This window comes from Eupeodes corollae, chromosome 2 (assembly GCF_945859685.1).
Source record: "Eupeodes corollae chromosome 2, idEupCoro1.1, whole genome shotgun sequence".
NCBI lineage: Eukaryota > Metazoa > Arthropoda > Insecta > Diptera > Syrphidae > Eupeodes > Eupeodes corollae.
This window is the reverse complement of record NC_079148.1, coordinates 23,986,195-24,013,235: the sequence shown is the minus strand read 5'-3', so window position 1 is coordinate 24,013,235 and position 27,041 is coordinate 23,986,195. Positions and strand designations below refer to the sequence as shown.

Below are 27,041 nucleotides of genomic sequence, written 5' to 3'. Positions count from 1 at the left end.
AGGAAAGACAGAGTGTGGTAAGGCATTCCACATTTGCGTAGTACGGCTAAAGAACGAATCTCTGTATTTGACAGTACGACTGAAGTTGGGCTCGAAGGTATGCTAATGAGCATTCCTAGAAGCGCGAGTATTAAGGTTGAACTGTTTAAGGGGAGGAATGGAACTGGCTATTTTACTAGAACTTATGATGGTATTATCATCTATCAATTTAAATGCTCTACGTTCAATACTATCCAAGAGGTTTAAGTAGGCTGCAGGAGCACCAGCCCAGAGATGGGAGTTATACTCAAGCTTTGGACGTATGTAAGTCTTGTAGATAACAGCCAGATCAGAAGGGGTGAAATATTTCTTGCATCGCCTAAGGAAACCCAAACACCTTGCGGCATTTTTGGCTACATCGCGTATGTGATCATTCCACAAGAGGTGGTTGGTGACACACATACCGAGAATATAGAGGTGTTCAGTCTCTTCGATGCAAGTGCCATTCATGGATAATGTCAATGGGGGTATATCTCGCTTTAACAATACAAGACAGCATTGGGTTTGCGACGCATTAAATACCACGAAGTTTTTTAATCCCCATTGAACGATGCTGTTTAGGTCGGAATTTAATGAGCTTATCATATTTTGTCATTGCAGTTCCACATTCGAAGGAGAGGGGTGTGAATCTGAAAACGAGTATGAAAAGCTAAGAGTACTATCGTCAGCGAAACAATGTATTGGATTAGAAGTTACAGACAGGAGATCATTAATAAAAATGATAAAGAGTGTTGGAGATAAAACAGAGCCTTGGGGCACACCTGCATTAAATCTTTAGAACGCAAGCTACTTTTCGTTTTTGCGATTCAGGCTTCCTAAAAACCCGTTCAACGTCACGGTTGAAGATATAACTCAGCTTATTTCGAAACCAAAGTCATTCTTTAATCCAGGTTATTTCTTAACCCAGGTTATTTTTTAAAAACTAGGCTTATTTTCTAAAATTCCATACTGAAAATATTTCCTAGACCATTTAAATGATTCTTTTCCACACTTTAAATTAAAATTTGTGTAAAAAATCTGGTACCGTGAAATAAAGCCAATTGAAATAAGGCCGAATTTCAAAAAATTGGTCTTATTTCACTTTTGAAAAGTGTAATAAAGCCAATTTGCAACAGTTGGTCTTATTACACTCAAACAAAGTGAAATTAAACCAATTGTATACATTCAACCTCGCACCTACATGCCTCAAATCCTATAGTGTGCTTAAGCACTTAAGCAGGGTGTGTGCTTACATAACTCACCGTAAGAATAAGCTGGTCAATGGTCATATTTCTCGAAATAATAATGAGGTTTTATTATCACTCTGTCAAAGTGCAATATGACAAACTGCTTAAAATTTGACTTATTTCACTTTTGTAAAGTGTGTGTTTTTTTAATATAAATAAAATATGAATGACCCTGTAATGTGCGTATGGCTCTGAATGCTTTCTCGTTTATATTCTTAACTCCGTACCAATTTATATCTGGATGCTTAAACTATTTTACCTGTGACAAAAGATGTGTGTAATTAATAAATTTGACAGCTGCTAAAACTCAAGACGGGTCAAATGGAAGCGAGGTGAAACCCGCAAATGTCAGAATGAGCCTTTTTAAATAAATTTAATATGTACCCGTGGCATGATGGTTAGTGCGTTGGACTGTCATGCCAGAGGTCTTGGGTTCGATCCCTGCCTATGCCATCTTAAGTCTTTTCACGGGTACTGCCTCTTGCGAGGAATTGACAAATTCTCCAAGAGTAAATCTTGTCATGAAAAAGTGCTTTCTCAAATTAGCCGTTCGGAATCGGCATATAAACTGTAGGTCCCCTCCATTCCTGACAACATTACTCGCACACAGGAATGGTTGAGAGTTGTAAGTCACTAGGCCCTGGTTCTTAATGGACTGTTGCGCCACCCAATTTATTTTATTTTATAATATAATCTTAGTATGAGAGAAAAAAAAAATATCGATGAATATAAATCAACCTTAGAACTTAGAATCCCTTAAAAGTTGGAATAAAAGTTGGGCGCCTGTTTGCATTGCATACTTTTCACATTCGAAAAATCCAACCCTGGTAAATTTAGTTGTTTAAGACAATATGGGTGACACTGATGCTAATGCAACTTATATGAAAAATAATTCTTCGTTCTTAGAATATTGTTAGGCTTCATTAGTATCTCATAAGTAATTAGCTTGAGAATTTCACACAATCTTGGGTAAGGTAATGTGCTTAATGAGTTTTACTTCTAAATTTTGTTTTGTTGTTATTACCTACTGTTGTCTGTCTTTTAAAGTGACTGCGAAAAAGTGAGCCTTTTGTGAGAGGAACTTGTAAATTTTCCTTAATACTTAAATTGTATTATGGAAATTCTTATAATGTATATGTTTGGCAAATTTGTATTTTATATTCTCTAAGTTTTGAGTGCAAAAATGACATCAAAGTCAAAGTATGTGCATAGGTATGAGAATTTTGTTTTATTTACCTTGGGCTTATTGTGGAGGAATAAGTACCTCCAAAAAGAGGGTAGGTGTAGGGTTTAGGGTATATCTTTTTATGGTCTTTCCAAATTGATATATTATACAAAAATCTGAATTTACAAGTATAATTTTAACACGTGTAAATTGTCATTTGTATGACTTTATCTTGAGAAATAAATTGAATATTTACATAATTTACTCTTGGATATACATCACACAAAACAGGGAAAAATATATAAATATAAGGATGAAAATGAACGACGAACCTTAACTTTATTGGAATGGAAAAATATTGTTATGTTTTTATTTTGTAAAGGTTTTTTACTTTTTATTCCCGTCATCAGCTTTTAATTTAACTTGACTTAATCACATCTAAATTCATACATACTTACATACGTACATATATATTTACAGTACATCTGTACAAATAAAATATATCGTTAATCAAATAAGACACATACATATGCCATTTGAAGATTGAATTAGAAAAGCGAATGGAATGATCATTTGCCTTAAGGATTCTTTTGAATGGAGCTTAATTCGTGTAATATGTTTGTATTCTGTTGAGTTGATTCGTTCCACGTAATCGTATAAATGAATTATAAATAAATCAAGTTATAGGCTTTTGCTGTCCTTTTGGGACTGTCACATGAGCTGTGGTCTTCAGCAACTGTGTATGTGCTGTATGGACTTTTATATCTTTTTGAATGAGGTCGCTTTGAGGGAGTTATGTTTTTTTTATGTAACAGGAATCGGTATGAGTTTTGAAAAATAAACCTTTGAAATGACAAATTAAGGGAAAGCAGCATGCTTCCGTTGAGTCGTTGCAAATGACTCTACATTTATAAGCAAGGGAAGAAGTCGGGTTTAAACTTTGGAATACAAAAATTGCTAATGTTGAAACCGAACAAGAATATAAAATGTATCCAAAAGTCAAATTCATAAAGTAAACATTTTTACATTTATCTCAAAAAATAAATCAAGATTTTATATGGATTTTTATTTTTAAACATCTTTGTCAGCAGAATCACATTTATCAATAAAAAGTCGTCATTGCCAGGAATACATATAATGAACCATTGATTATTAAATAAACGTCATTCGTGTGAAAGAGAGCAACTGTCAGATTTTGGATGCGTTCAGATTTTTTACTACGGTTCAGAAATGGAAAATATGACGTTTATGTGTACTAAAGAATTGTTCTTTATGACTTATTCAAAGGACAACCGATTATGTTTTAAATGTTTCATTTGATTTGTTTTTAGATTTTTATAAAACACCTAGTAGCTGTCATATTGCTGGAAAATGTTTAAAATGACAAGACCTCAATACAAGACAATAAGAAGAGGCTAGGATGCGACCCACACTGATAACTTCCCTTCCCTTCCGATAACTTCCCTTCGATTTGTCTTGCTTGAAAGGTTTGTAGGTTTTAGGGTTTTGTTAAAAAAGTTGTTAGTTGAATTATTCTTACAAATTTTTAAATTACTAACAATATTTTTCATATAAGGAAATAGTTTAGTTTGAAAATCCAGTTTTGTTAAATAGAGTTTTAGTCGAAACCAATGTTGACCAATTACAGTAGCATTTCTTAAATTTTTACAAATTCGATGTCTGAAATTAATTTACCAAATTTGCGTACTATTTTTTGAATATTTTATTTTTTAATGAAAAAACAGAATGTTGGATTTTTATAAAGTAACTACTTATTATCGAAAACAATATTTTCTGTGAAATGAAAAGAGTTTGAAGACATTATTTAAAATTTTTGTAAAGCGTCGAAAGTAAATTTTTACCAAGTTTAAGCATTATTTTTTTTGTTTTCCACAAAATTTTACGGAGTGTCAACAACAATATTTTTTAAAAGTATATATTAGTTAAAAGCCATAATCTTAAAGTTTTGAAAAGATATTTGTGTCGAAATTCAATTTTTACCAACTTTTTTTAATTTTTTGGTTCAGGTTTTTATTTTTTGTCAAAAACCTGTTAATTCGATTTTTCTAAAATTTTTACTAATTGTTGACACTAATATTTTTTAAAAGAAAAAAGTAGTTTCAAGCCAATATCTCAAAGTTTTGAAAAGATATTTGTGTCGAAAATCGATTTTTAACAACTTTTTTTTTGTTTAGGTCTTTATTTTTCTAAAGACTGTCAATGCGATTTTTCGGTAAATTAAAATTATCTGCAAGCAATAATTTTATAGTTTTGAAAAGATATTTGAGTGGAGAATCAATTTTTACCAACTTTTGTTAATTTTTTTTAAGTTTTTATTTTTTGTAAAAAAAACTGTTAATTCGATGTTTCTCAAAAATTTACGTACTGGATGTTGAAAACAATATTTTTTAAAAGATAAAAGTAGTTTAAAGCCAATATCTCAAATTTTTGAAAAGATATTTGAGTCGAAAATCAATTTTTACCAATTTGAGTAATGTTTTTTTTTTAAAATGTTTATTTTTTATAAAAAACCTTCGAACTTAAATTTTCGTTGCACAAAATTGTTTTAAAGATAAAATCATTTTTTATTCGTAAAATTTTCGATTGGACAATTTTTTTTCAGTTATTTTGATTTATAAAAAAACAGTTAATTTGATTTTTTTGAAAAATTATACTTGTTTGGTGTCACGTTACAAAATATTATATAAAATTTAATTCAAGTCTCTAGAGTTTTTGGTTCGTAAGATATTGAGAGTTAACCAAAATTTTCACCTTTCTTTTTAAACTGGTATGGTAAAAAACCGCCCACGCAATTTTATTGAGCTCCCTTTCTGCATCTTTCTGCCTTATTATCTGTATAACAAAATTTATTTGAAGTCGATATCTCTTCTTGTTCTCGAGCTATGGACAACGAAAATAACGTCGTGAAAACATCTTACTAAAAATCTCTAGGGACTTTGAAACGTCGAGAAATGTCAAAATTTTCAATTTGACAAATCGGACCCATTACAATAACTTCCTATGGGAAGTTTATATCTTAATAAAATGACATGCGCTTCAACGATTTTTTTTTTGTTTATTTAAATATTGCTATATGTAAATCCTTTTTATTTATAACTCAAGTGTTATCAGACCCTTAATAAAACTAATTTTGATTTAAGAAAAGACAATGCAAAATTTCCTAAACTTGTTCACTTATTTTTAATTGCTTAGATAATTTCTACATTCTATATTAATGAACAGATAATGATTTGTTTCATTAAAAAGAAAAATAATAATAAACTATTTAAATTGAATATGAAATAAGCTAACTTTTGTTTGTTGTATAAATAACAAGTCTTAGGAATTAATGACAGGTTTTGAATTATTAAAAAAATGTAATCATTTTAAAGAAATTCAAGAAATAATAGAAAAAGAATTGATCCAACGTTAAACTTCTGTAGAACAACATCAGGCTACTAAAGATGTTACAACTAATGGGCTACAAAACTTATCTTATTTTTAAAGTATTTTATTTGTTTGTATTTATAACAAGAAGTTAAATAAGTTATGTTCTTTTTATGTCTTCTTTAAGAGATCTAAAATAATAATAAGAATTAAATGAAACAGAGTAGAATTTCCTGTTAAATAATTCTAAATTACATGAAAAATAAATTACATTTTGCTTCTAAAATGTTCTCTATTTCACTTCAATTCAACTCAAAGTAAATGAAATAACTTGAATGCCTTGCAGAATCCTTTTGACACCACCTGCACCGTTTAAATGCAATTTCAGGTTTAATTTGCCCTATACCTCCTTTTATTTTAACTATAAATGAATACGCCAGACTTTCCTCCTTCCTTGTTTTTTAATACTTTCAGTAATTTTGTTTTTCTTTTTCTGTCACAAATCAAAAAAGAGGTGAAATGGCAAGGTGGTTGTTAAAACGTTGACATCCTTAATGGAGTAATTGAAGTGAATTTTATGTACTTCATAAATGTTAAAGTGGAATTTCCGCCATTTAAAAAAAATTAGTATCTTCCGCCGTTATAAAATGATGACTTTTGCACCATAAATAAAGTTTGATTACTCAAGAGTACGGATATTTGTATGATAACACACATAACATCACAACATAAACAATATTCCAAATCCTGAGGAAATTAACTTTTCTTTGACTTCATTTTGAGGGAGAATATATATTTATTAAATAAAGAAATATACCAATTGGGAAAAACACATGTGTCCATGCCCTCAGGTCAAAAGTTGCATAATTTATTTTGTAGCTTTTTTGACACCTTTTCTCCAGGGTGACTTGTCTGTTCCACTTGTTATAATTGGTCCTTTTTTCTCCAAGTCAATTTGGTTGTCATCGTCTTATGGTGCGACAGAAATACTGACAGATTAAAGTGTAACATTGTATTCTTTTGAAGCATCTCATTTTGACGTCTCATTATTGTATCTCCTTCTCACTTTATAGTTAAAAAGAGACATGAAGAGCATGGACACATTTTTAATTGAAAAATGAATGGCAGCAAGATAAACTGATGAAGTGTCAAAATGAGTAGCCTCAAAAGAGTTTAATGTAAACACCTTCTATCTTCTATTTCTAAATGAATGGCAGCAAGATAAAATAATGAAGTGTCAAAATGAGTAGCCTCAAAAGAGTTCAGTGTAAACACCTTCTATCAAAAATGTATTATTTATTTTAAATTGCAGTTTATGAAATTATAACTTTATAAGTCAATTACAACCCACCCAGACACATCAATGTAAATAAAGAACCAAGGCAATCAAAGATTCATTAAGGTTATTATTATTATAGGTTTGTATTTTCTGTGGAATATCCTTTTTCTACTATAAAATAAAAATGCTTAAACGAAAATTCAATTATCAGTGATTTTGTTATTTTCTTCAGGATTTATTTTCCAATTATTTTTTATAAAATAACCCAAGGGCTGTTACTATTTTTTTTAAGCAAATTGAGTTATATTCGTAAGGCCTCCATGCGTCGTCGTCGTAGTCGTTGTTGAAGCTCGTCTGTCCCACAGCAGCTTCCATAGCAACTTATAACCCATTGACCCGCAGGAGTTATTTTACTCTTGACTTAAATTTGTATGTTTTTTCTTCTCTTTTATTAACAAGGGTGGATGATTTTGGGATAGAGGTCGTGATTATGGTGAGTATATGGATAGGTTAGGTAGGCACTATAGAATTTCATTTAGAACTCCTTTGAGGTTATCTACCCATAATTAGTATAAATAATTCCAGGATTTCAAATTAAACAACAAGATACTGTATTTGAGAAGTCAGAAATGATAATAAAAATAATAGCTTGGGTATTTACCTACTTGTTTTTGAAATGGAATTGAATTGATGTTTTGTATTTGAAGTGCGTATAAGATACTTATAATGAAATGCGAATAATTGGGACAAACAAAAACCCTAACAAAAAAAAAAATTAATGTTGAAAATTTTTTTCGAAAAAAAGAAGTACAGGGGAAAGGGGATTTCTCTTACGTTTATAAATAATTCATTTAATGTGTTTTCTTATTTAACAGAGATCCTGTAAAAAGATTAACTTAAACAAAAGATTTCAATTAATTGAATTAAATTCAATCAGCTATTTATGTGGTTTGTAATTTTTGAGTCCTTGTTTCATTTTTTTTAAGTAAGGGTCTAAAATATATGTATTACAAAATTTTAAAGGATTCGCAAACACTCATGTACATTCAATAAAAAAAAATTGAAATAACAAAAACTGGGTTTTCAGGATTTTAGATATTTGGTATTTTTTCGATTTTTAATTTCGAAATTCTCTCTGTTTTTCGGTATAAACTCCCTCCCACAAAAGTAAGTGAAATTAATAATTACGAAATTGTTAGTAAGGGTAGAAAAGATTTGTCAAGCTCCAGTAGTTTATAGTTTGAGAACTTTTGCAAAAATGTGTGTAGATTGCTCTATGGTATTATTGGCTTCCTATTTAATTCGAGGTTTCCATAAATTACACCAATCGAAAAAAATTACATTTTTATGCGGTCCACTAACAAAACAATACTTTTTTAAGGGATTAAGAGGTCCTGAATCCGAATTTCATAATTAAATTTTTATACCATAGGTTTTTTAAATATGCCATTTTAAAAGTACTAAAGACAGTCAAAAACGGGGTTTATAAGGCTTACAGTTAAAACACAACACATCCCTTTAAAATATATTGTATGATCATATTACAGATAACAAATCTTTATCTTCTAGATACTTCTCAAATTATTTTAATACCTCACTTAGCTTGCGTAATTTTTCATTAGTAATGCTTTTGACTTAGGTGCCTTGGCTCTATATAAAGTTTTTAAAAACCTATAGAGTCTAATTCCTTTATTTTTTGCAGAATTTAGTTTTTATTGCTGATTGCAAATCCAAAACCTGATTTAAGCTTTAGGTGCTCAAACTCAGAAATACCTGTTTTGCAACATAATTTCCTGTTTATTTTCAATATTTTCTTAAAACTCGAACCACGAATTCGTAATAAGATCAAACATTTCTTTTATATCCTTTTTCGTTATTCTATTAAAAAACTTTTTAGCATAGATGCTTGATTAAGGTATTAAACTAATAAAAATTTCTTGAAAATCTATTACGAGTAAAATACTGAAATCAGAACAAAATATTGAAATATTTTATTGAGATAAAAACAAGTCATGAATTTACATTGCCTCAAAAAGCCTAGTATAGTGTTTATTTCCAATTAAAAAAGGTTCCTTTTTAAAAACTGAAAAAGAGTGGTCCTCTAACTCTAAGGGTCCGGCCACGCAATGAGCGACGAGCTACTGAGCGACTTAATGAGCGATGGGTCATTGGTGGCCATTTACTAAACCACACGTCGCTGAGCGATTAGTTGGAAAAATGCCTTCGTCAAGTGCTGTTCAGCATAGCTTACTGGTTGAAAGTCGCGTTCATATTTATAGATCTGTAATAAGATCGAGAATCCGTAGATTTGGTGTACACCCCATAAATCGTTTAAGGGAAAATTATGGCGAATTTCATCATTTATATATAAATCTTCGCAGATCGATTTTGGCAATACCTACTGTCGCATGTCATTACTATCTTTTGATTTGCTGTTGGAAAAATTTCGACCAAAATTTAAAAGACTAAAGAAAGCAATTAGTCCAGCTGGTTTTATGTTTAAGGGTAGTTTTTTTTTATTTTTTTAATCTTTATTTGTATCCTTCAGTTTTTCCAATATAACATTTTGAATGTCAGTTCTTATCTTAAGTTTTTCGAAATTGTTAAATTTTTGAGAAATTGAAGGTCATCACTACTCGTATATCCTCTTCTTTTTTTGCTACCTCTTGCTTTAAAATTTGGAGTCTTTTATTTTCTAATTCTGGGAAATTTGGGGGCAGCTGGTGCTCGTAGAATGAGTGCTGTTTGTAAGCGTATTGACACTTGAAAGGGTTGCATCCTCTTCTTCCAGTAAATCTGATATTGTTTCAGAGAAAAAACGATTTTGAGCCATTGATTAACTTTCTGGTTCTCGAAGATTTCCCTCAGTTGGATCTGGATCAATTGTCTGCCTCGTAAAGGCCACTATTTCATAAAATGGCCATCTCGGTCTTGTTGGTGTAGCTTTGGATCCCGATACTGGACGTGGAGTTTTTCAAAGAACCCTTCGGAAAGTGTCTTTCAGGTTTTTTCACTTTAGTTTTACATTGGCTCCAGAAATTTTAAATATAATTATACATATGCTATTTACAATTTTTGTATCCTCAATGTTTTTAGATTTCTCGCAACAGTTCATTTGTTTCGAGATTTAACTTTTGCTTTTCGAATGGGCAGAGGCACAGTAAGTAACATTGTCTTGGAAATTAGCTTCATATTGGAACAACTTGTGCAAGAATATATGCCTACAACAACAACTGACCACCTTCGAAATGTTATTAACGATTACTACCGGCGCTGGAAATTTCTTAAGAGTCTTGGCAGTATTAATGGTAGACATTGCCAAATTCAATGTCCAGCAAATTCTGGCTCTCATTATTTTAACTACCTGCATTATTTTTCTATTGTACTGCAAGCTGTAGCTGATGCTGACAAAAAGTTTCTAACAATCGAGGTGGGTGGGAGAGGAAAACAAAGTGATGGTGGTACTTTTTCTGGGTCTACTTTGTTCAAATTACTTGAAGCCGATAAATTTAGCGTTCCACCTCCACAAGCATTACCAGAGTCAAACATTGTTCTTCCAAATTTTGTAATCGGAGATGAGGCTTACGCCCTGAAAAACTATTTAAAATGGCTAATGAATTAGCTCAAACAAATGCAACCACCCAAGAAGAACAGTCCCCTTATAACAGAAGCTCAAGCAATGCGTTGAATACAAGAAATTAGCTTGAGAAATATTTTTGGGAATCGGGCATTGAACAAAAAACACTATTTCTAAAGATTTTGTCCAACTTTTTCTCTTCTTTTGTGATCTTTGTGGGTGTCCTGCCATAGCATTGGGCGGCTTTTGACAGCTGAAATTAAACTTTCACATTACGACAAATTTTTGGAAAAAAAAACCAAGAACATCAAATCGACACCCACTATCCCTTCACAGTTTTCCAGGCCGCATATGACAGCATCTACAGGGTCAAGCTGTATAGAGTCATGTCTAGTCTTGGCATTCCTTCCAAACTTGTTCGTTTGTGCAGGATGACTATGGAGAATCCACGCTGCTCTATTAAGGTTTGAAACAACTTAACTAAACTTTTCGTTGTCAAAAAACGCTCTAGTCAAGCTGATGCTCTGTTTAGCGATTTCTTTAACATCGTTCTTGAAAGAAAATTGCCAAGCACCCACGTCAAATCTAAAGGCACTATCTTTCAAAAGTTTGTCAAATTACCTTTTTTTCGTTCATATTTCAAGAACACGCAGTGATATCCACTTTAAATATTTCAAAAACAAGCAGAGGTATCAACTTGAAATTAATTTTTATTTACAGATATCACAGATATGTCAAAATGTGACAAATGGACTTTCCAAGAACTTTCCAAGGGACTAAATGAAGGTGAAAACTTAAAAATAAAAATATAACTGAAAGTTTTATGTTTTAAATTAGAATACAAAATTGAAATGATGTTATTTCCTTGAAATAATCTCTTGTCACGGGGAATGGCGTTCTTAATATTTTGGTAAAGGTTTTAGAAAAAAAATCACATCAATTTCCTACCAACAAGAATGTTCGAATTAAATATCTCCAGAAGAAATGTTTGTCAGATTTATTTTATTTTGTACAAAATATTGTTTATAAAATTTAGTATTTTTGAAAATTACCTTCACAGAATTGTTTCATTCTTTAATTTTCAAAGTTTTCAATTGACAATATTATTTTTTATCATTAAATAGCACCAATAAACGATACTAGATCGCTTTTAAGCTCCTTAATTGGTTTTTCATCTAACTCCAAGGATTTGACTGTTCTTTTGTATTAAAGCTCTGAGTTTCAGGCTGGATAGCTTGTTTATTCAGTATTAATTGCCTTTTTTTTATAATTCTCTATACGAAAAAATTTGATGATTGTAAATATATATGTATGAAGATTTTGAAGCAAACAATTTAGTTATTAAAAAGAAATTATGTACGTATTTTCGTATAACAACCAAAATAAATCTGTTTACTTTCCAAGAAATCTATTCATAATATTGACCTTATTGGGAGCTTTAATTTGAGACAATCTTATTAGTTTGACAAATTGTTGAAAGGACATAATGACGTAGGTATGTACTTAGCACATTATGTTTCATTATCCTATCAACAGGAGTTTGAAGAAAGTAAATCTTTTCTTATTTGACTTCTCATTATGTTGCTTCACTTCGGTCATAAGCTCCTTTCGATGTTTGGAATTATTTGTCTTTTTTTCTATTGTGTCTTGATATCTGTTATTTTTTGGTTTTAATATTTTAGAGTAAAAAAATTGATGATATACTAAAAAATGGAATAATTATTTGACATTTAAACAAAACACTTTAAAGTGTGCTACATAACCACCCCTATTGCGTTTGTCAACTATAAATTGACAGTTGATAAATATCAAAGTTCAAAATAAGAGTTTTGATATTCAAATATTTTCAAAGCTATTGTGAATTACAAGAAAATTAGAAGTTGCCAATTAAAAGTTGCTTAGTTTCATAATGAATAATGAAAGAAGTTTTAAAAAGCTGAATTTTAATCTAAAAAGCTACCTGTTGGCATGATTTTCAAAACTACACTCAAGGAGATTATAATGGAAGTCTAGAACAGTCTTTAGCACATACAAGAACGGACGCAGCATATTTATCAAATATCAATTGATATTCGAGACTTCTAATATGAGTAAAATTTACATTTGATGCCAATTCAACGCAGTTTTAGTTTAAAAAGCAAAAAAGAAAATAATGTAATATAACTTAAAACTTTATTATGTGCCTGTCACATTTTAAAAAGTCACCCCGCCATAAAACCCTATTTATTTCTCAAAGCGTAGATAGGGGTTGTATATTTGCATTATATGTACCTATGTATTTTTTCCATCCACTTCTTTTTCCATCCGTAGAATTATAATTTTCCACTTCAGTTGAAATTGACATTTTAAATGATTATCTGCAGTGTCACTTGAAAGCAAGTGTTTTTGCCATAATACCATATTATTATTATGGCATATTTAAATGTGCTATAATACGAGTAGACAATGACTTTGTTTAATGTATTAAAAATGTAATTCATACAAAAATTATAACAAATTTGTTTACGATTCATATAAACATTTGCATAATAATTCCCTTTCTATTTGCTGCTAATGTAAAACAATACCTAAGTCTTTCAAGATTCTTATAACAAAAAGTGTCTTTTTATATGTTTTTTGATTGTTTTATATTTAATGCTGAAATAAATCTCTTTTTCTTTCATGATGACGATAATATTATTATTGTTACGCAATTTTAAAGAGATGTTTGTAAATAATGAAAACCAAACGTCATATCGTAAGTCACCATAAAAAAGTCTTTCTCAAATCAGTGCACTCTTCAAAAGAGTGAATTATACTTTACGTTTTATGACCTTTTTGTTTTCCTTGTTTATAAGGGAGTAAGGTTTATTTGTTGGGGTTTTTGATGGAAGTGGAAATCTATATATATTTTCAATGGATGTATTTAATTTTAAAGTTAAAAATATCCACAACGCGCAGGCAGTTAAAAAATGCAATATATTAGTCAATAAAAAAGATAAACTTCACGTAATAAAAATGGAGTCTCAGGAGTCTCAGAGTCACTTCTAGGGTATGATCTCAAGACGTAAGAAGCTGAATGACAACAACTCTGCTCATTTAACGCTGTACAGATAAGTTAAAGAGTTGAAAGAAAGACACGCCTCGCTTTACAGCATTAACAGTGTAAAGAATATAAAATGACGTTTTATAACAATAACCTGTTTGTTTTATAATTTAACTTTATGGGAAACAAATTGTCATAAAATGGAGGTGACGTTTTGCGTTCTGTCACATTGGATCGCATGAAATTGCGTTATTTTGGGATTTTGTTTGGCAGTTTTGAATTAATTTCAAAATGTATTAAATTAAATGAATTTTCTGTTGAGTTATTTACCAGATTTTCAATGAAGTATAAGCACTTTACAATTAACTTTCCTTTAAGACTGTCGCACCCACTTTAACATAATTAGGATAAAAAGAATTATTGTCCGTTTACAATTTTGTAGTGTAAAGTTTTGCGTTAGTCCATTTTGGTAATCCAAGAATGTCAAACTATACTCAAAGTTAAGATATGGTAAAACTTGAAACTTAAAAGATTAAGGAATGTAAAGAAAAAACTCAATTTTAGATAACAAAATGCGGAAATTTTGATATTTTAAAATGGCAAAACCGAAAAGATTTAAGGACCTGATAAAATTGTATGAAATTTTGGTAAAATGTTTGTTTTTTATTCTCAACAAAGTTCAGTAAGTTGGCGCGATAGGGAAAATTTAAGAAAATAGCAATTAATTGAGAATGTTTCAGAGAAAAAGAAATTTTATTTAGAATTTTTTTTTTCAAAAAATAGTTTTTACTTTCGACATTTAGGAACTACATATATGGCAATCTTCGTTATAAATTTTGAACTCGAAATTTTAATTAGGCTTGAAATTAGTATGATAAAGAAGACATAAAGAAGATTTGCATTGATCACAGATTTTTGTTCATAAGGACTCCTTGTAGTTAGATATTGATATCTTTCGACAAACTTTGGTCCTTTAACAGGAAATACTTTGCAGTTTGATTTTTATAATTTTTAAACGTTGATCATTCGTGGATGAAAATGTTAAGTTTACTGAATAAATTGACAGCGACAGTTTGATGATCAGTGAATGGATGCGTTCAAAAATTAAATTCAAAGCTGTCAAGTCGCTATTAGAAAACACGATAAATTAGTTTTGAAAAGAAAAACAGTTCTTAACAATTGTACTTCATTTTTTCAAAAACAGTAACTATGTAATGCTAACCTGACAACGTGCGTTCAAAAATATTTCGATTTTCTTTCTTTCCACCACTTATTTTATATTAATTGCATACTCAGGTTAACCAATATCAAAAAGTGAACTTCTACCTTGATAACAACCTAAAACTGCATACCTTTTTTGTTGTAGAAAGCTCCATGACTTACAAGTTGAGTCCTAAAATATTTTAAAAAATTAACGTAGGAATCAAAACTGAACAGACAAAATAAATTTAATGAAAACCCACAAGTTTTATTTCCATTTCCAAAACATAAATAAACCCATTGGAATTATAAGCTTTTATTTTGGGAGTTATATAGAAAGTATGTCGCCATTCATATAATTGCACCGTATTATCATAACTATGGTATTTTACTCGGTTCGTGGCGCCACCACTACCATTTTATTTAAAAAGATGATTGAGTAGTTGCCAAAATACATTTCTGAAAAGCATAAAAAAGCATCCACCTACAAAAAAGTGGAGGGTATTTGCATTCTCTGATGTCAAACTTACCTCATTTATTGGGGTAAAAGTTGAAATAACTTTTTGATTTAAATCTAAAAACAAAGAAATCAATATAAAAAAGTGCACAGGAATAATTCATCATAAATATTCGTCTGATGAGATGCATTCACAATAATAACAAATTATAATTTTAACGTTTGCATTTTCATTAATCATCTAATCGCTTTTCTTGTTTACAGTAAAATCTCAAATTCATTTTACGACGAAATTTAAAATGATAAATTCAAATTAAAGAGAATAATTAAATGGAAACCAAAAACTATTATTTCCACCACTGGGACAGCACTTCATCATGACACCTACCTCGCTAGTGCCGGCGCGTGGTGGCGCCACCGTTCCATTTAAAAGATTAATTTTCAAATAGTATCATCTTCCTACGTAGTTCATATCGATTTGCAGTCTTTCATGTCAAACTATTTACACATTTAAATGTACAAAATTAAAATAACTTTTTGATTCAAATCTAAAAATAACTCAATCAATAAAAACAAAAGAGTGCATACGATTGATCATTTATAAACCTAAGAAATGTATTTAAAATGACAACTATAAAATACGAAAAACACAAATTTATTAACACTTATCCTAAGTCACTTGAATTGATTGACACTAAACGTATTTTATTTTCTTTATTTTTGCAGAATTGTCATCTGAAGTAATGGAAACAGTTTTATACAAAAACAGCAAGCAACGACATCAAAAAGATTCATCCAAATGAAATCAGTTGAATCTGCAATGCAATCAGAGTGAAATACAACAGAAAAACACATCCATTGGACATCAAATAAAGAAGGAAACAGTTCTTCTCCTCGTCACTTCGTCAGACAACCGACAACGTACATAACGACGACGACAGTAATCTGTCTTTTTCTTTTAAATTGAATTTATACTCGGAAGAGTTTCAATCATCCACCCAAGCCCAAGCCCAATCGCAATTCCAAAACCCAAACCAAAGCCAAGAGTCGCTCGTGTCGTGGCATCGCCGTCGTCGGTCGTTGTTTCTTTCAATCTTTTCAATTTACACCACCTCGGTTTCAGGTCTCACGGTAGATTACCTCTTCCTATTGTAGGTAGTTTCGAATGATCTTGGATGATGATAATGATAATGATGATGAAGAATGACTAATAGACGTGTAATTGAAGTTTACTGGAAATCTATCCGCCGCCATTGAAATGAAACAAACATCAAACCAAATTATGCGACAAATTGAATCAAATTCATTCAGAGGAACCGACATCGAAGGAGCCATTTCTATTTCTACTGACGAAGGCGATAGTATCATCCACGTCGTTGACATAATGACAAATTTCATTTTAAATTACCGTTGTTGGTGGTGGATTTTATAAGCGGACATTTTGTGTCAAAATGAATGGCCCCTCAAAAGAGTCACGACAACAACGACATCGCCATTCTTTTCGTAAGATAGCTCAAGCTCAAATAAACAAGGATTCAAATAATAATCTTTTAGTAGTAGGAGTTGTTGGCTCCTGCTATTACTCTGGCTCCTTTTTTCAAAGAAATAAAAACAGAAATCGTAAAAGAAATAGAAACAAAAATAAAAACAAATTCAAAACGAAACAATTTACCATCAGCATTTGACAATCAGATAGAGGGCAGGATATTCCTTTATATTCTTTTACATTCAAACATAGAGAAGCCATAAAAAGTTTGATATACTTGGATGCAAGTCTATTCACATAAATATTTTAAGGCACAAATATCCAGAGTAAACTACATACCTACGACGTGGACCAACGACGAAAAAACAAACTCATATTCTATATAAATTAAATATTTAAAGAAATCAGAAACACATCATACAATTTTTATCAGTAGCCCAAACGTCAAAATAAAAATCCATTTTAAATTTACATCCGGATAAGGAAACCAAACTACGACGTATGTAACGAAACACACGACGGTAAACCCGTAACCAGAACCAGCAGATATAGCAAGAATATTTAAATATTTTACAAAATGGCCGAGGTGAGTTATAATTATTTTTGTTGTTGTTTTATATTCTTTAGCCTCACTTGACGTTTATTCTCAGTGATTTTTTGTGTACTTGGAATGCTTGAAATATGTATTTAAGTTTAGTGAAAGTGAAAGTGAGAGTGAGACTGTAGAAAATGGTTATGGAAGGAGTATCCTATTGGAGTGTGGTCCGAGATTCTAAGCTGGGAAATTTATTCCACTCTATAACCGTAAAAGGTTTGTTTATGTGCAAATTGGATTTGCGGTTGATATAGACAAAAAAGGATTGCTTTCAAATGTAAATAAGGTGTACCTACAAGAAAACTTGTGTCCGAGTTTTTGTTGTGCGAAATTTTATGCCAAAATGTACAACATTATCCACAAAATACCTTTAACCATATAGAAGTTTTGTGGGTTTATGCGGCGAGTATAACGCTATCGAAAATTTACCAAGTAATTTACATTTTCTATCAGTTAAGGGGTTGATTAGATTGAAATGTGGTATTTTAAAAATGTATAAGATTTGCTTTGTTTTACTTCATTTGAGGGAAAATAAGTCAAATCTCAAACGACCCATTGTCCGAAGTTAAGTTTTCTTCATAGTTAAAAGGATATAGGTTTACCAAAGTATATGCTTTGTGTGGGTTTTCATAGTTTTAATCCAATTTCGAAGAAAAAACGAATGTATACAATTTATTATAATGAAAGAGAACTTTTTTCTGTAAGTTTATAGCAAGTCTAAGTTGAACAATTCCATTATACACTAATGGGAAAACATTTTAATTAGAAGTATTCAAAGTTGTGAGTTATGGAGTCCAAAAATTTGGTATTCTATTGACATTTTTACATGTTAAATGTCAAAAAACAGATGTTTCCAAAGTGACAGCTGTTCATATAGCAGGCTATTCAAAATATATTTCTTATTGAAAAACCATATAAACGATGTTGATTTTGAATAAAACACAAATTAAAGAATCTTGAAAACTTAACAGGTCGAAAGTTAAACGACGTCAGGAAAATGATCTCTGGAACCAAATGGTTACATTTGTAAAGGTGACTGCAAACATTCTAAATATAATGTTTGCTGGAGTGGAATAGTCCCTTAGGATAAGTAATTGCCACATTTTTGACTCTCGAATTTGAGTATCTTTGTCATCAAACGTTCTGTGTCTCCATGAACATTTATCAAAAATCATTACTGTCGATTCCGCTCTAAATTTTTGGCTTTCAAGAACTTGTTCATTGCAAGAATTACTTACTTACTTAAGGTGGCGCTACAGTCCTCTGTGAACTATGGCCTCACCCAACAAACTTCTCTATCTAACTCGGTCCTCAGCTAGATGTCTACAGTTTCGCGCTCCAAGTTGGGTGAGGTCACCTTCCAATTGTGCGCGCCACCTTATCCGCGGTCTTCCTCTACTGCGATGTCCTGTGGGTGTGGATTCGAAGACTTTCCGGGCCGGAGCATTGGTTTCCATGCGCTCCACGTGACCCAGCCATCTTAGTCGTTGGACTTTTACCCTTCTGGCTAAGTCTACGTCGCTGTACAGCCCGTACAGCTCGTCGTTCCATCTTCTCCTCTACTCCCCTTCGATGCAAATGAGACCGTAGATCACACGAAGAAAGTGATTTCATCCGCTTTTGTGAAAGTCCATGTTTTCGCACCGTATAGAGGACGGGGATGATGAGGGTCTTATATAGCTGCACTTTGGTCCTCGAGAGAGGACTTTATAACTCAATTGCTTTCATAGTCCAAAGAAATAGCGGTTAGCAAGAGTTATTCTGCGTTTGATCTCAGCGCTGGTGTTGTTTTCTGCGTTTACAGCGGAGCCTAGGTAGACGAAGTCCTTGACTTCCTCAAAGTTACGTCTGTCGATGGTGACGTTTTGACCAAGATGTCGGTGTTGTATTTCCTTTCTTGACGACAGCATGTACTTTGTTTTGCCCTAACCGTTAACCGTTAAACCCATTTTTGCTGCCTCTGCCTCAATGCTCACAAAAGTCCCATTGACATCACACTGAGTTCTTCCGATTATGTCAGTATCATCAACATATGCTAGTAATTGGACAGACTTTTGAAAGATAGTGCCTCTAGTGTTGACGTGTGAGCTCTGCACTATTCTTTCAAGCACGAAGTTAAAAAAATCACATGACAGCGCATCACCTTGTCTAAAACCTTTTTTGACATCGAAATGTTCTGTTAAGTTGTTTCCAACCTTTATGGAACAGCGTGAATTCTCCAGGAATGCCAAAACTAGACATGGCTCTATACAGCTCGTCCCTGTAGATGCTGTCATATGCGGCCTTGAAATCGATGAAAAGATAGTGGATGTCGATTTGGTGCTCTTGGGGTTTTTCCAGGATCTGCCGTAATGTGAATATTTGATAAACTGTGGACTTTGCTGGTCTAAAACCACACTGATAAGGACCTATCAGGTTGTTGACGATGGGCTTTAGACGTTCACATATTTCGGCAGAGAATATTTTATAGGCGATGTTAAGTCACTGCCAGAATTGCCGTTGTTTTATTTTGTTTTGATTTTAAATACTTTTATTAAAATAACCTGAGACATACTAAAGGCTCATTTTCCTGAAACGATACTAAATTACTTAAATCCAAACAAACATAATAACTTATGTGTACATATTATGTACTCAGAAAATGTCGAAATTAAATATTAATATTTCTTATCAGAAAATGGCTCTGAAAAAAGTAAAAAGATAACTTTTTCTTTATACCTATACATAGTTGTAATTGCTTGCATTCCCCCCCCCCCTCCAAGAATTCCTAATTATTATGTGATGTTCTAGTACGTACCCTTGAATACGGATATATGTAAATTTATACACATCACATTTTAAACGTGACCTTCACCTCACTAATAAATTACACACTTTCATTACACCACAGTAACTTAATGCGAAGGAAGCTCTTGAAGACACTTGTGGAAAAAAAATTATTGTTCGTTTAGTAAGATAAATTCTTACATTTTCTACGTTTTTCAAAATGATATACCTGCCTCAAAAAATATCATATTCCAATCAAGTAAAACAAAACTTTGGGAATGTTATAAATTTGAGAAAAAAAAACAGTATTTTTCCAATGATAGTAATTTTATTGAAGCATACTTGTCCATGAGTACTTAAAGCTGATAAATTTGTTTTATTTATCCTCCCCTTACATTACGAAAAGCAAATCACATTGAGTCAGAATTTTTGATCAAAAAGAAATCCTTAGAATTGATTGTTTTCCTTTCCAATACACCGTATTCCATACACGTGCTCCATAACTTCAGTATTTTGTCAACCAAACTCAAATATCCTCGACAAAGAATCACTTTAAGACTTCGGAGAAAAAAAAACTAAAACAATCAGATAAGAAATCCATTAGAATTGGGAAAATCCCAATAATTTCAAGAAGTTTATGTATATCGTTCCAATGCCCTCAATCTTCAATTCACTCCTACTTCAGAACAAGAGTGGAAGGTATAGTACACACTTCATACATTGATTGACAGCACTGGTGTCTATATAGTGTAAGTGACCCTTTTGTGATCTTAAGAAATGGTTTTCAACTTTTTGGATTATTATCTTTATTTAACTACTTTAAGCCCGCAATATTCAAAACCCATAAAACAAAACAAAAAAAAATAATCAAAAACTCTTATCAACTCTGGAATTCAATTGGAATCCAATTTAAATTTCTTTCGACACTCTCTTCTGTCATTCGCATCCTAGAAGTATACAACTACTTCAAAAGAAAAGAAGGAGCAATTGACAGTTTGATTGAATGTGAGGTGACAGATTGACATAGTGCAAACAATATTATTCGTACAAACGTGTAGAAAAGCTTTTATTATTTTACCGCACAGAACATCATAGTAACCGAATCCAAACAATTAATTATTATTATTGGAAATGTTGAATTTGATTCTATTGCGTGACTGCCTTCAATTATAATGTCTATGGATTTATTTTATTGGGAAATATATACGGTATACCATGAACATGATACTAAGTAAAGTTTGTTTTCTTTTTTGTTAGATAGGTAAGTATTTAAGCTTCTACAAATAGGATTTTCGTTACCTACCGCAGGTTAATGAAAAATGTATTGCGTTTTCTTTTGGTGGGATAGATCAATTTATATTTGATTTAAATCTTTAAAACACAGATTTTCGATCAAATTTTGTATGTTTCATTGGGTGGAATAAATTGATTTGTTTTTGATTCAAAATCAAATTTGTAGAATTAAGTTTTTGGAGGCAGATTAACTTCTTCTGGCATACCAGCGTCAGTTTAATTTCTTAATTTCTTAAATGTGATTTGTCATAGCTTTGTTGTAAAAAGGTTTAAATTTAAAGCACAATACAAATTTGACAGCGTCGGCTTTAAAATGAATGCATATTTCTCATTGACAAATATTCAAATTTCAGAATGCTTAAAAAAACTAACAAATTAATATATCACATAAATTTAGTTGACATATCAAAATTTTATCTGTCAGATTTCTATAATGAAGAAATACATATGTGAGATGTCTTTAACAACGACATTCGCAATTTTAATTGTCGTCTGACAGTGATTTAAATTAATTTTTCTGGCAATATTGTCACATGTTCAAAATATTTGTACGGTTTTCTTGAAATCTAATATCAAATCTAACTGCGTCCCAGTTAATTACGTTAAACTTTCAATTATTTTATTTATTCAGGATCAAAATACTACTTAAATAATTCATATTGGTTTTTGTTTTTAACTCATACATATGTGAGTATTTTCAAGGAAGACTTAATGTTGTAGGTTGATGGTGAATCAAAATCAAAAACTATTATATTAACTACTCGAAGTTTTTTTAAATTTATTTTTGGCCATAAAACTTTTGCCTTGAAAATATTTTCTGTAAGTGACAGAAAGGATAAGATGTTAAAATTTATTATGTATGTAGTATATCTACTCTACACACACATTCACATAACTTTTCTTTATGGAAAATGTTTGACGTTGATTTTTTGACAAAGAAAACTAAATTTCTTATGTAACAAAAGTTTAAGTTTTCAAGAACAAGGAAGTTGTACATAATGATGATGAAGATGATCATGATGATGGTAAATATGTTGTTATTTGGGTTTTAAATAGAGATTGCATATAAAACTTTATTTTTGTTTCGATTCTAAAATAGAAATTATGATTTTGAAACACTTATTAATGAGAGAACTATAAATATTGTTAGTTTAAGCTTGGTTATTGTATTTAAATGGGTTGTTTTGATATCAAAATCACAAGATATAAAATGTTGTTAATGACATACTAGCTATAAAATATTTTTAATTGAAAAATGTTTGCAACAAAAGATACACCTATTGGAAAATAGTTCTTACATCCTAAATGAAGGAAGTAGTGCTTTGTTAAAGAGTTTTTCCAAACAAGTCTAAACTAGCAAAATAATATAATCTTTTTTAAAGGCATTCGTTTACGCATTCAATTTAAAAATTGCTTCCGACTTCAAGTATGTTCACGTAAGTTTCACTTTTAATCTACTTTAATTTTATTAGATGTATGTGTTTGTTTTTTGATAAAGTGGGCAAATAGTGCGCCACTTAATAGGTTTTTTTTTGATTATTTTGACTTGCCTAGAGTCATTTAATGATTACCTTCTGAACAAAATTTCAATTTTCACAAAAAGGATATTTTAAACTTCCCTTAGGAAGTTATTGTAATGGGTCCGATTTGTCGAATTGAAAATTTTACCATTTCTCAACGTTTCAAGGTCCTTCAAATAAATTTTGTCATACAGATAATAATACAGAAAGATACAGAAAGGGCTCTCAAAAAATTGCATTTGCGGTTTTTTTACCAAAGCAGTTAAACAAAGGTAACAATTTTGGTTAATCTTAAATATCTCACGAACCAATGAGGCTAGAGACTTGAATTAAATTTTATAACATATATTGTAACGTATTACCCAACGGATATATTTTTAGAAAAAAAATCTAATTAATTAATATAAATCAAAAAAACTGACAAAAAAAATTGTCACCTCGAAAATTTTACGAATAAAAGTAATTTCATCTCCAAAACAATTTTGTGCAACGAAAAATAGAGTTTTTAACATCTGGCAAAATTTTGAGAAAAATCAAATTGACAGATTTTTTAAACAAAATAAAACCCTAAAAAACATTACTCAAAGTTGGTAAAAATTAATTTTCGACACAAATATCTTTTCAAAAATTTGAGATTATGGCTTGGAAAAAATATTGTTTTCAACGTTCGAACAAATTTAAAAAAATCGAATTGACAGTTTTGTTTATAAAAAATAAAAACATAAACAAAAAAATTAATAAAAGTCTGTAAAAATTGATTTTTGACTCAAATATTTTACTTTACTACTTTTATCTTTAAAAAACTATTATTATCAACATTTAGTGAAATTTTTGAGAAAAATCTAATAGACAGTTTTTTTTACAAAAAAAAACAACAAAAAACAATATTAAAACTTTGGTACAAATTTACTTTCGACTCAAATACATAGCTTTTCAAAAATTAAAAATATTGTCTTAATTTTTTTTTCATCACAGGAAATATTGTTTTCGATATTCAGTAGTATTTTTTAAAAAAATCCACAGTCATTGACATACTATACATGGACTGCTAGTAGCCAACTTCACGATGGTTCCACTTTTAACGGACAAAACACTAGCGCAAAGAGGGCTATGCGGAAAAATTGTGTAACATTTAATACTCAAATCCACTGCTGTCGTTTTTGCTACTATAGTAGTATTTTACTATTTTCAGAGTCAACTGCTACTCTACCCACGGACGAAAACTACTCCCCAAAATAAAACGGAAAAGGTATTTGGTTTACAATAAAAACCAAAATTTAAAATATAATGCCCCAATATTAGTGCAACAGCAGAAGGAAAATTTTCAGATATAAGCCTTATAAAAGATAAAAAAAGAAATTCACTCAAGGTAGAAACGGTAAATGCCCTACTAACTGCTAAGGAACTCCTTAAAAACAATTTCACGGAAAAATCAAATCATTGTATAAGGCGCAAGTTATAGCTATCATTGGTTATCATCATTGAAAACAAACATTAGAATTTTTTTGACAGATCGTTTATAGCTATCCTTAAACATTTCTGTCATTGAAAAAATTTCCCGATTGAAATCCACCGACAAAATTTTACTGACAGAAATCTATCATTGGAATTGTGTGAAATTGAAACACAAATCAGTGGAACGATTTCTTTCACTTTTGAACATAAAGTATCAGCTGTTCAGGAAAATGAATTTTTGTCCGTTGTAGAGAAAAATACATGCGCAATTACACTTTTTTTCCCAAAAAAATTCTTTGTGTGATTTCCGATGGATGATTATATAATTTTCATTTCTAATCAAAGGAAAACACCGTCTTGATCGATTTCAATGGTAGCTATAATTGACCCCTTAATGATTGTAACTGAAAATATGAAACATCGAATTTACAATAATGACTTTAATTTAGTCTTGAATGTTCAAACATGTATGTTGATGTAAAATATAATTTCAAGTGTCAATTTCTTATTTAACAAAAAAGTTATGAATTTAAGTTATTTATTTCAACTATATTATTTTAAAATGTTGGCCTTTAAGCAGTGAAAGCAAAAATTTGGTACGACATTATATCCTTCTACTTGTCTGTTTTCGGAACATTAACCTTCGCAATAGGCCAATTAACTTCGAATTTGGACATTTTTATTTTCAGTTTTTAATTTTGTTCATGGGCCAAGCATGTGTTTGTTGGTTTTTTGTTTTACTCCTCAATATATGAAAAATACTACTCTGGAAATTTTCAAAACTACAGCACTGCTCACAGCAAACAAAACATGGCATCGTTTGTCTTCAACAAATTATACTAGATGTCAGTACTTTCTATGTCAGAAAAAGCTTATCTCAACTAAATACAAAAAGATGTCGCTAAATATTTCATAACTTTTTTTGCCACTGTGCCTGAAAGGGCTAGTGTAGCTAATTTGAAGTGGAACCATTTTTAATCAAATTTTGTATGGAAAATGTACACCACTAGCAGTCCATGTATAGTATGTCAATGTCCACAGTCAATTTTTTTCATAAAAAATAAAATCTACAAAAAATAGTATACGCAAATTTGATAAAAATTGATGTTTGGTTCTTGATATCTCTCTAATCAATTTCATTCATCCAAGTTGTTAAGAAATGCTGGTAAAATTGGTAAAAATTTGTTTTCGACTTTAAATATATTTAATAAAAGTAAATTTTCAAACTAAACTATTTCTTTATATGACAAATATTGTTGGTAATTTTAAAATTTTTAAAAATATTTCAACTAAAAACATTTTTAACACAACGCAAAAACCTAAAATTTTTGTAGCAAAGCAAGGGAGTCGCATGCCAGCCTCTTTTTTAAAATATATTTAAAAAAAAAAACACAAATAATGTAATGTTATGGCCTGGCTTTATTATTAAGATAATGGATTGCCATTATGTTTCAAAAATTATTTTGAGTAAGTGACTATATTCTGGCTGAAAGCTAATCATGAGTCGAACTATTATTTTGGCAATACATTTTGCTCAATTTTTAGTCATTGGTCAGAAGGAAATATATTTACTATAAAATGGCAAACCATATTGAGCTCAGATCAAGTAACAGCTGTCAAAATTACTTACTTGGAAAAAAGTATAGCCACATTGAAAACCACATATTAAAAAAAAACCGTTTCAACTCTTTAAAGTTGTTGAATTCGATTCATGTCAAATCAAATGAGGTGGCGCAACAGTCCGTTGTGAACCAGGGCCTAGTGACTTACAACTAGCAACCATTCCTGTGTGCGAGTACTGTTGTCAGGAATGGAAGGGACCTACAATTTTAGGCCGAATCCGAACGGCTAATTTAAGAAAGCACTTTTTCATGTCAAGAATTACTCTTGAAGGAATTGTCAATTCCTTGCAAGAGGCAGTACCCGGGGAAATTAATTTTTTTAATTAAGGTGGCACAGGCAGGGATTTAACTCAAGACCCCTTGCATGACAGTCCAACGCACTAACCATCATGCCACGGGTACTACCAATTCGATTCATGTAATTTTGGAAAAAGGAGGTGGATACTACGTCTCCTGAATCAAAAGCAGCATTGTTTAGAATTATTTCGACTTATCTGAGGCCTATAGTGGTTTTTGCTATTTTTCATTTGTTTCTCGTATATCCCAAGAAACGCTTGTGCTATGAAATGGCATATGTGTATGAAGTAAAGTCAATGTCCTTTACTATCTAAGTAAAGAATGTGAATTTGAAGTATCTTACTTTATTTGTTTTTAGTCCAAAAAAAATTAGTTTAAACATATTTCCTTTATTTTAAATTTTTATGCCAGAAAAATAAGTTTGTTTTCAAAAATTTAAATGCCATTTGATCTCTCAAAAAAAAACTTAATTTGTCAAATATTTTATTTAAAAATTATCATATTGGCTTTGTTTTATAATTAATTTTTCATATATAAAATTTTTCACTTTGAGCTTCCAAATATTTTGAGTATTCAGTTACTCAGAGCGTACGTTTTACATTTCAATTTCGTAAAAAAGTGTTGACCCGTTTTCAAGATATTGAACTTCGAA

The 27,041-nt window shown here is 30.7% G+C and overlaps 2 protein-coding genes and 1 long non-coding RNA gene across 3 annotated transcripts in view; all 3 read left to right on the top strand.

Annotated features, from left to right (window-relative positions):
* The window catches only part of LOC129947437 (uncharacterized), an 80,128-nt gene extending 63,030 nt beyond the window's left edge, over window positions 1-17,098 (top strand). The window contains exon 3 of the long non-coding RNA XR_008781718.1: window positions 16,082-17,098. This is a non-coding gene — a long non-coding RNA (uncharacterized LOC129947437). The remainder of the gene's footprint in view (window positions 1-16,081) is intronic.
* A 248-nt stretch (window positions 17,099-17,346) lies between these two features.
* LOC129947428 (adenylate cyclase type 9) overlaps window positions 17,347-27,041 on the top strand; it is a 79,745-nt gene continuing 70,050 nt past the window's right edge. Inside the window, exon 1 of the mRNA XM_056057974.1 lies at window positions 17,347-17,427. Within this exon, the coding sequence (XP_055913949.1) occupies window positions 17,419-17,427 (9 nt within the window). The 5' untranslated portion in view covers window positions 17,347-17,418. The remainder of the gene's footprint in view (window positions 17,428-27,041) is intronic.
* The window catches only part of LOC129947430 (UNC93-like protein), a 191,119-nt gene continuing 187,800 nt past the window's right edge, over window positions 23,723-27,041 (top strand). The window contains exon 1 of the mRNA XM_056057982.1: window positions 23,723-23,737. The gene's annotated coding sequence lies outside the window, so the exon portion shown is untranslated. The remainder of the gene's footprint in view (window positions 23,738-27,041) is intronic.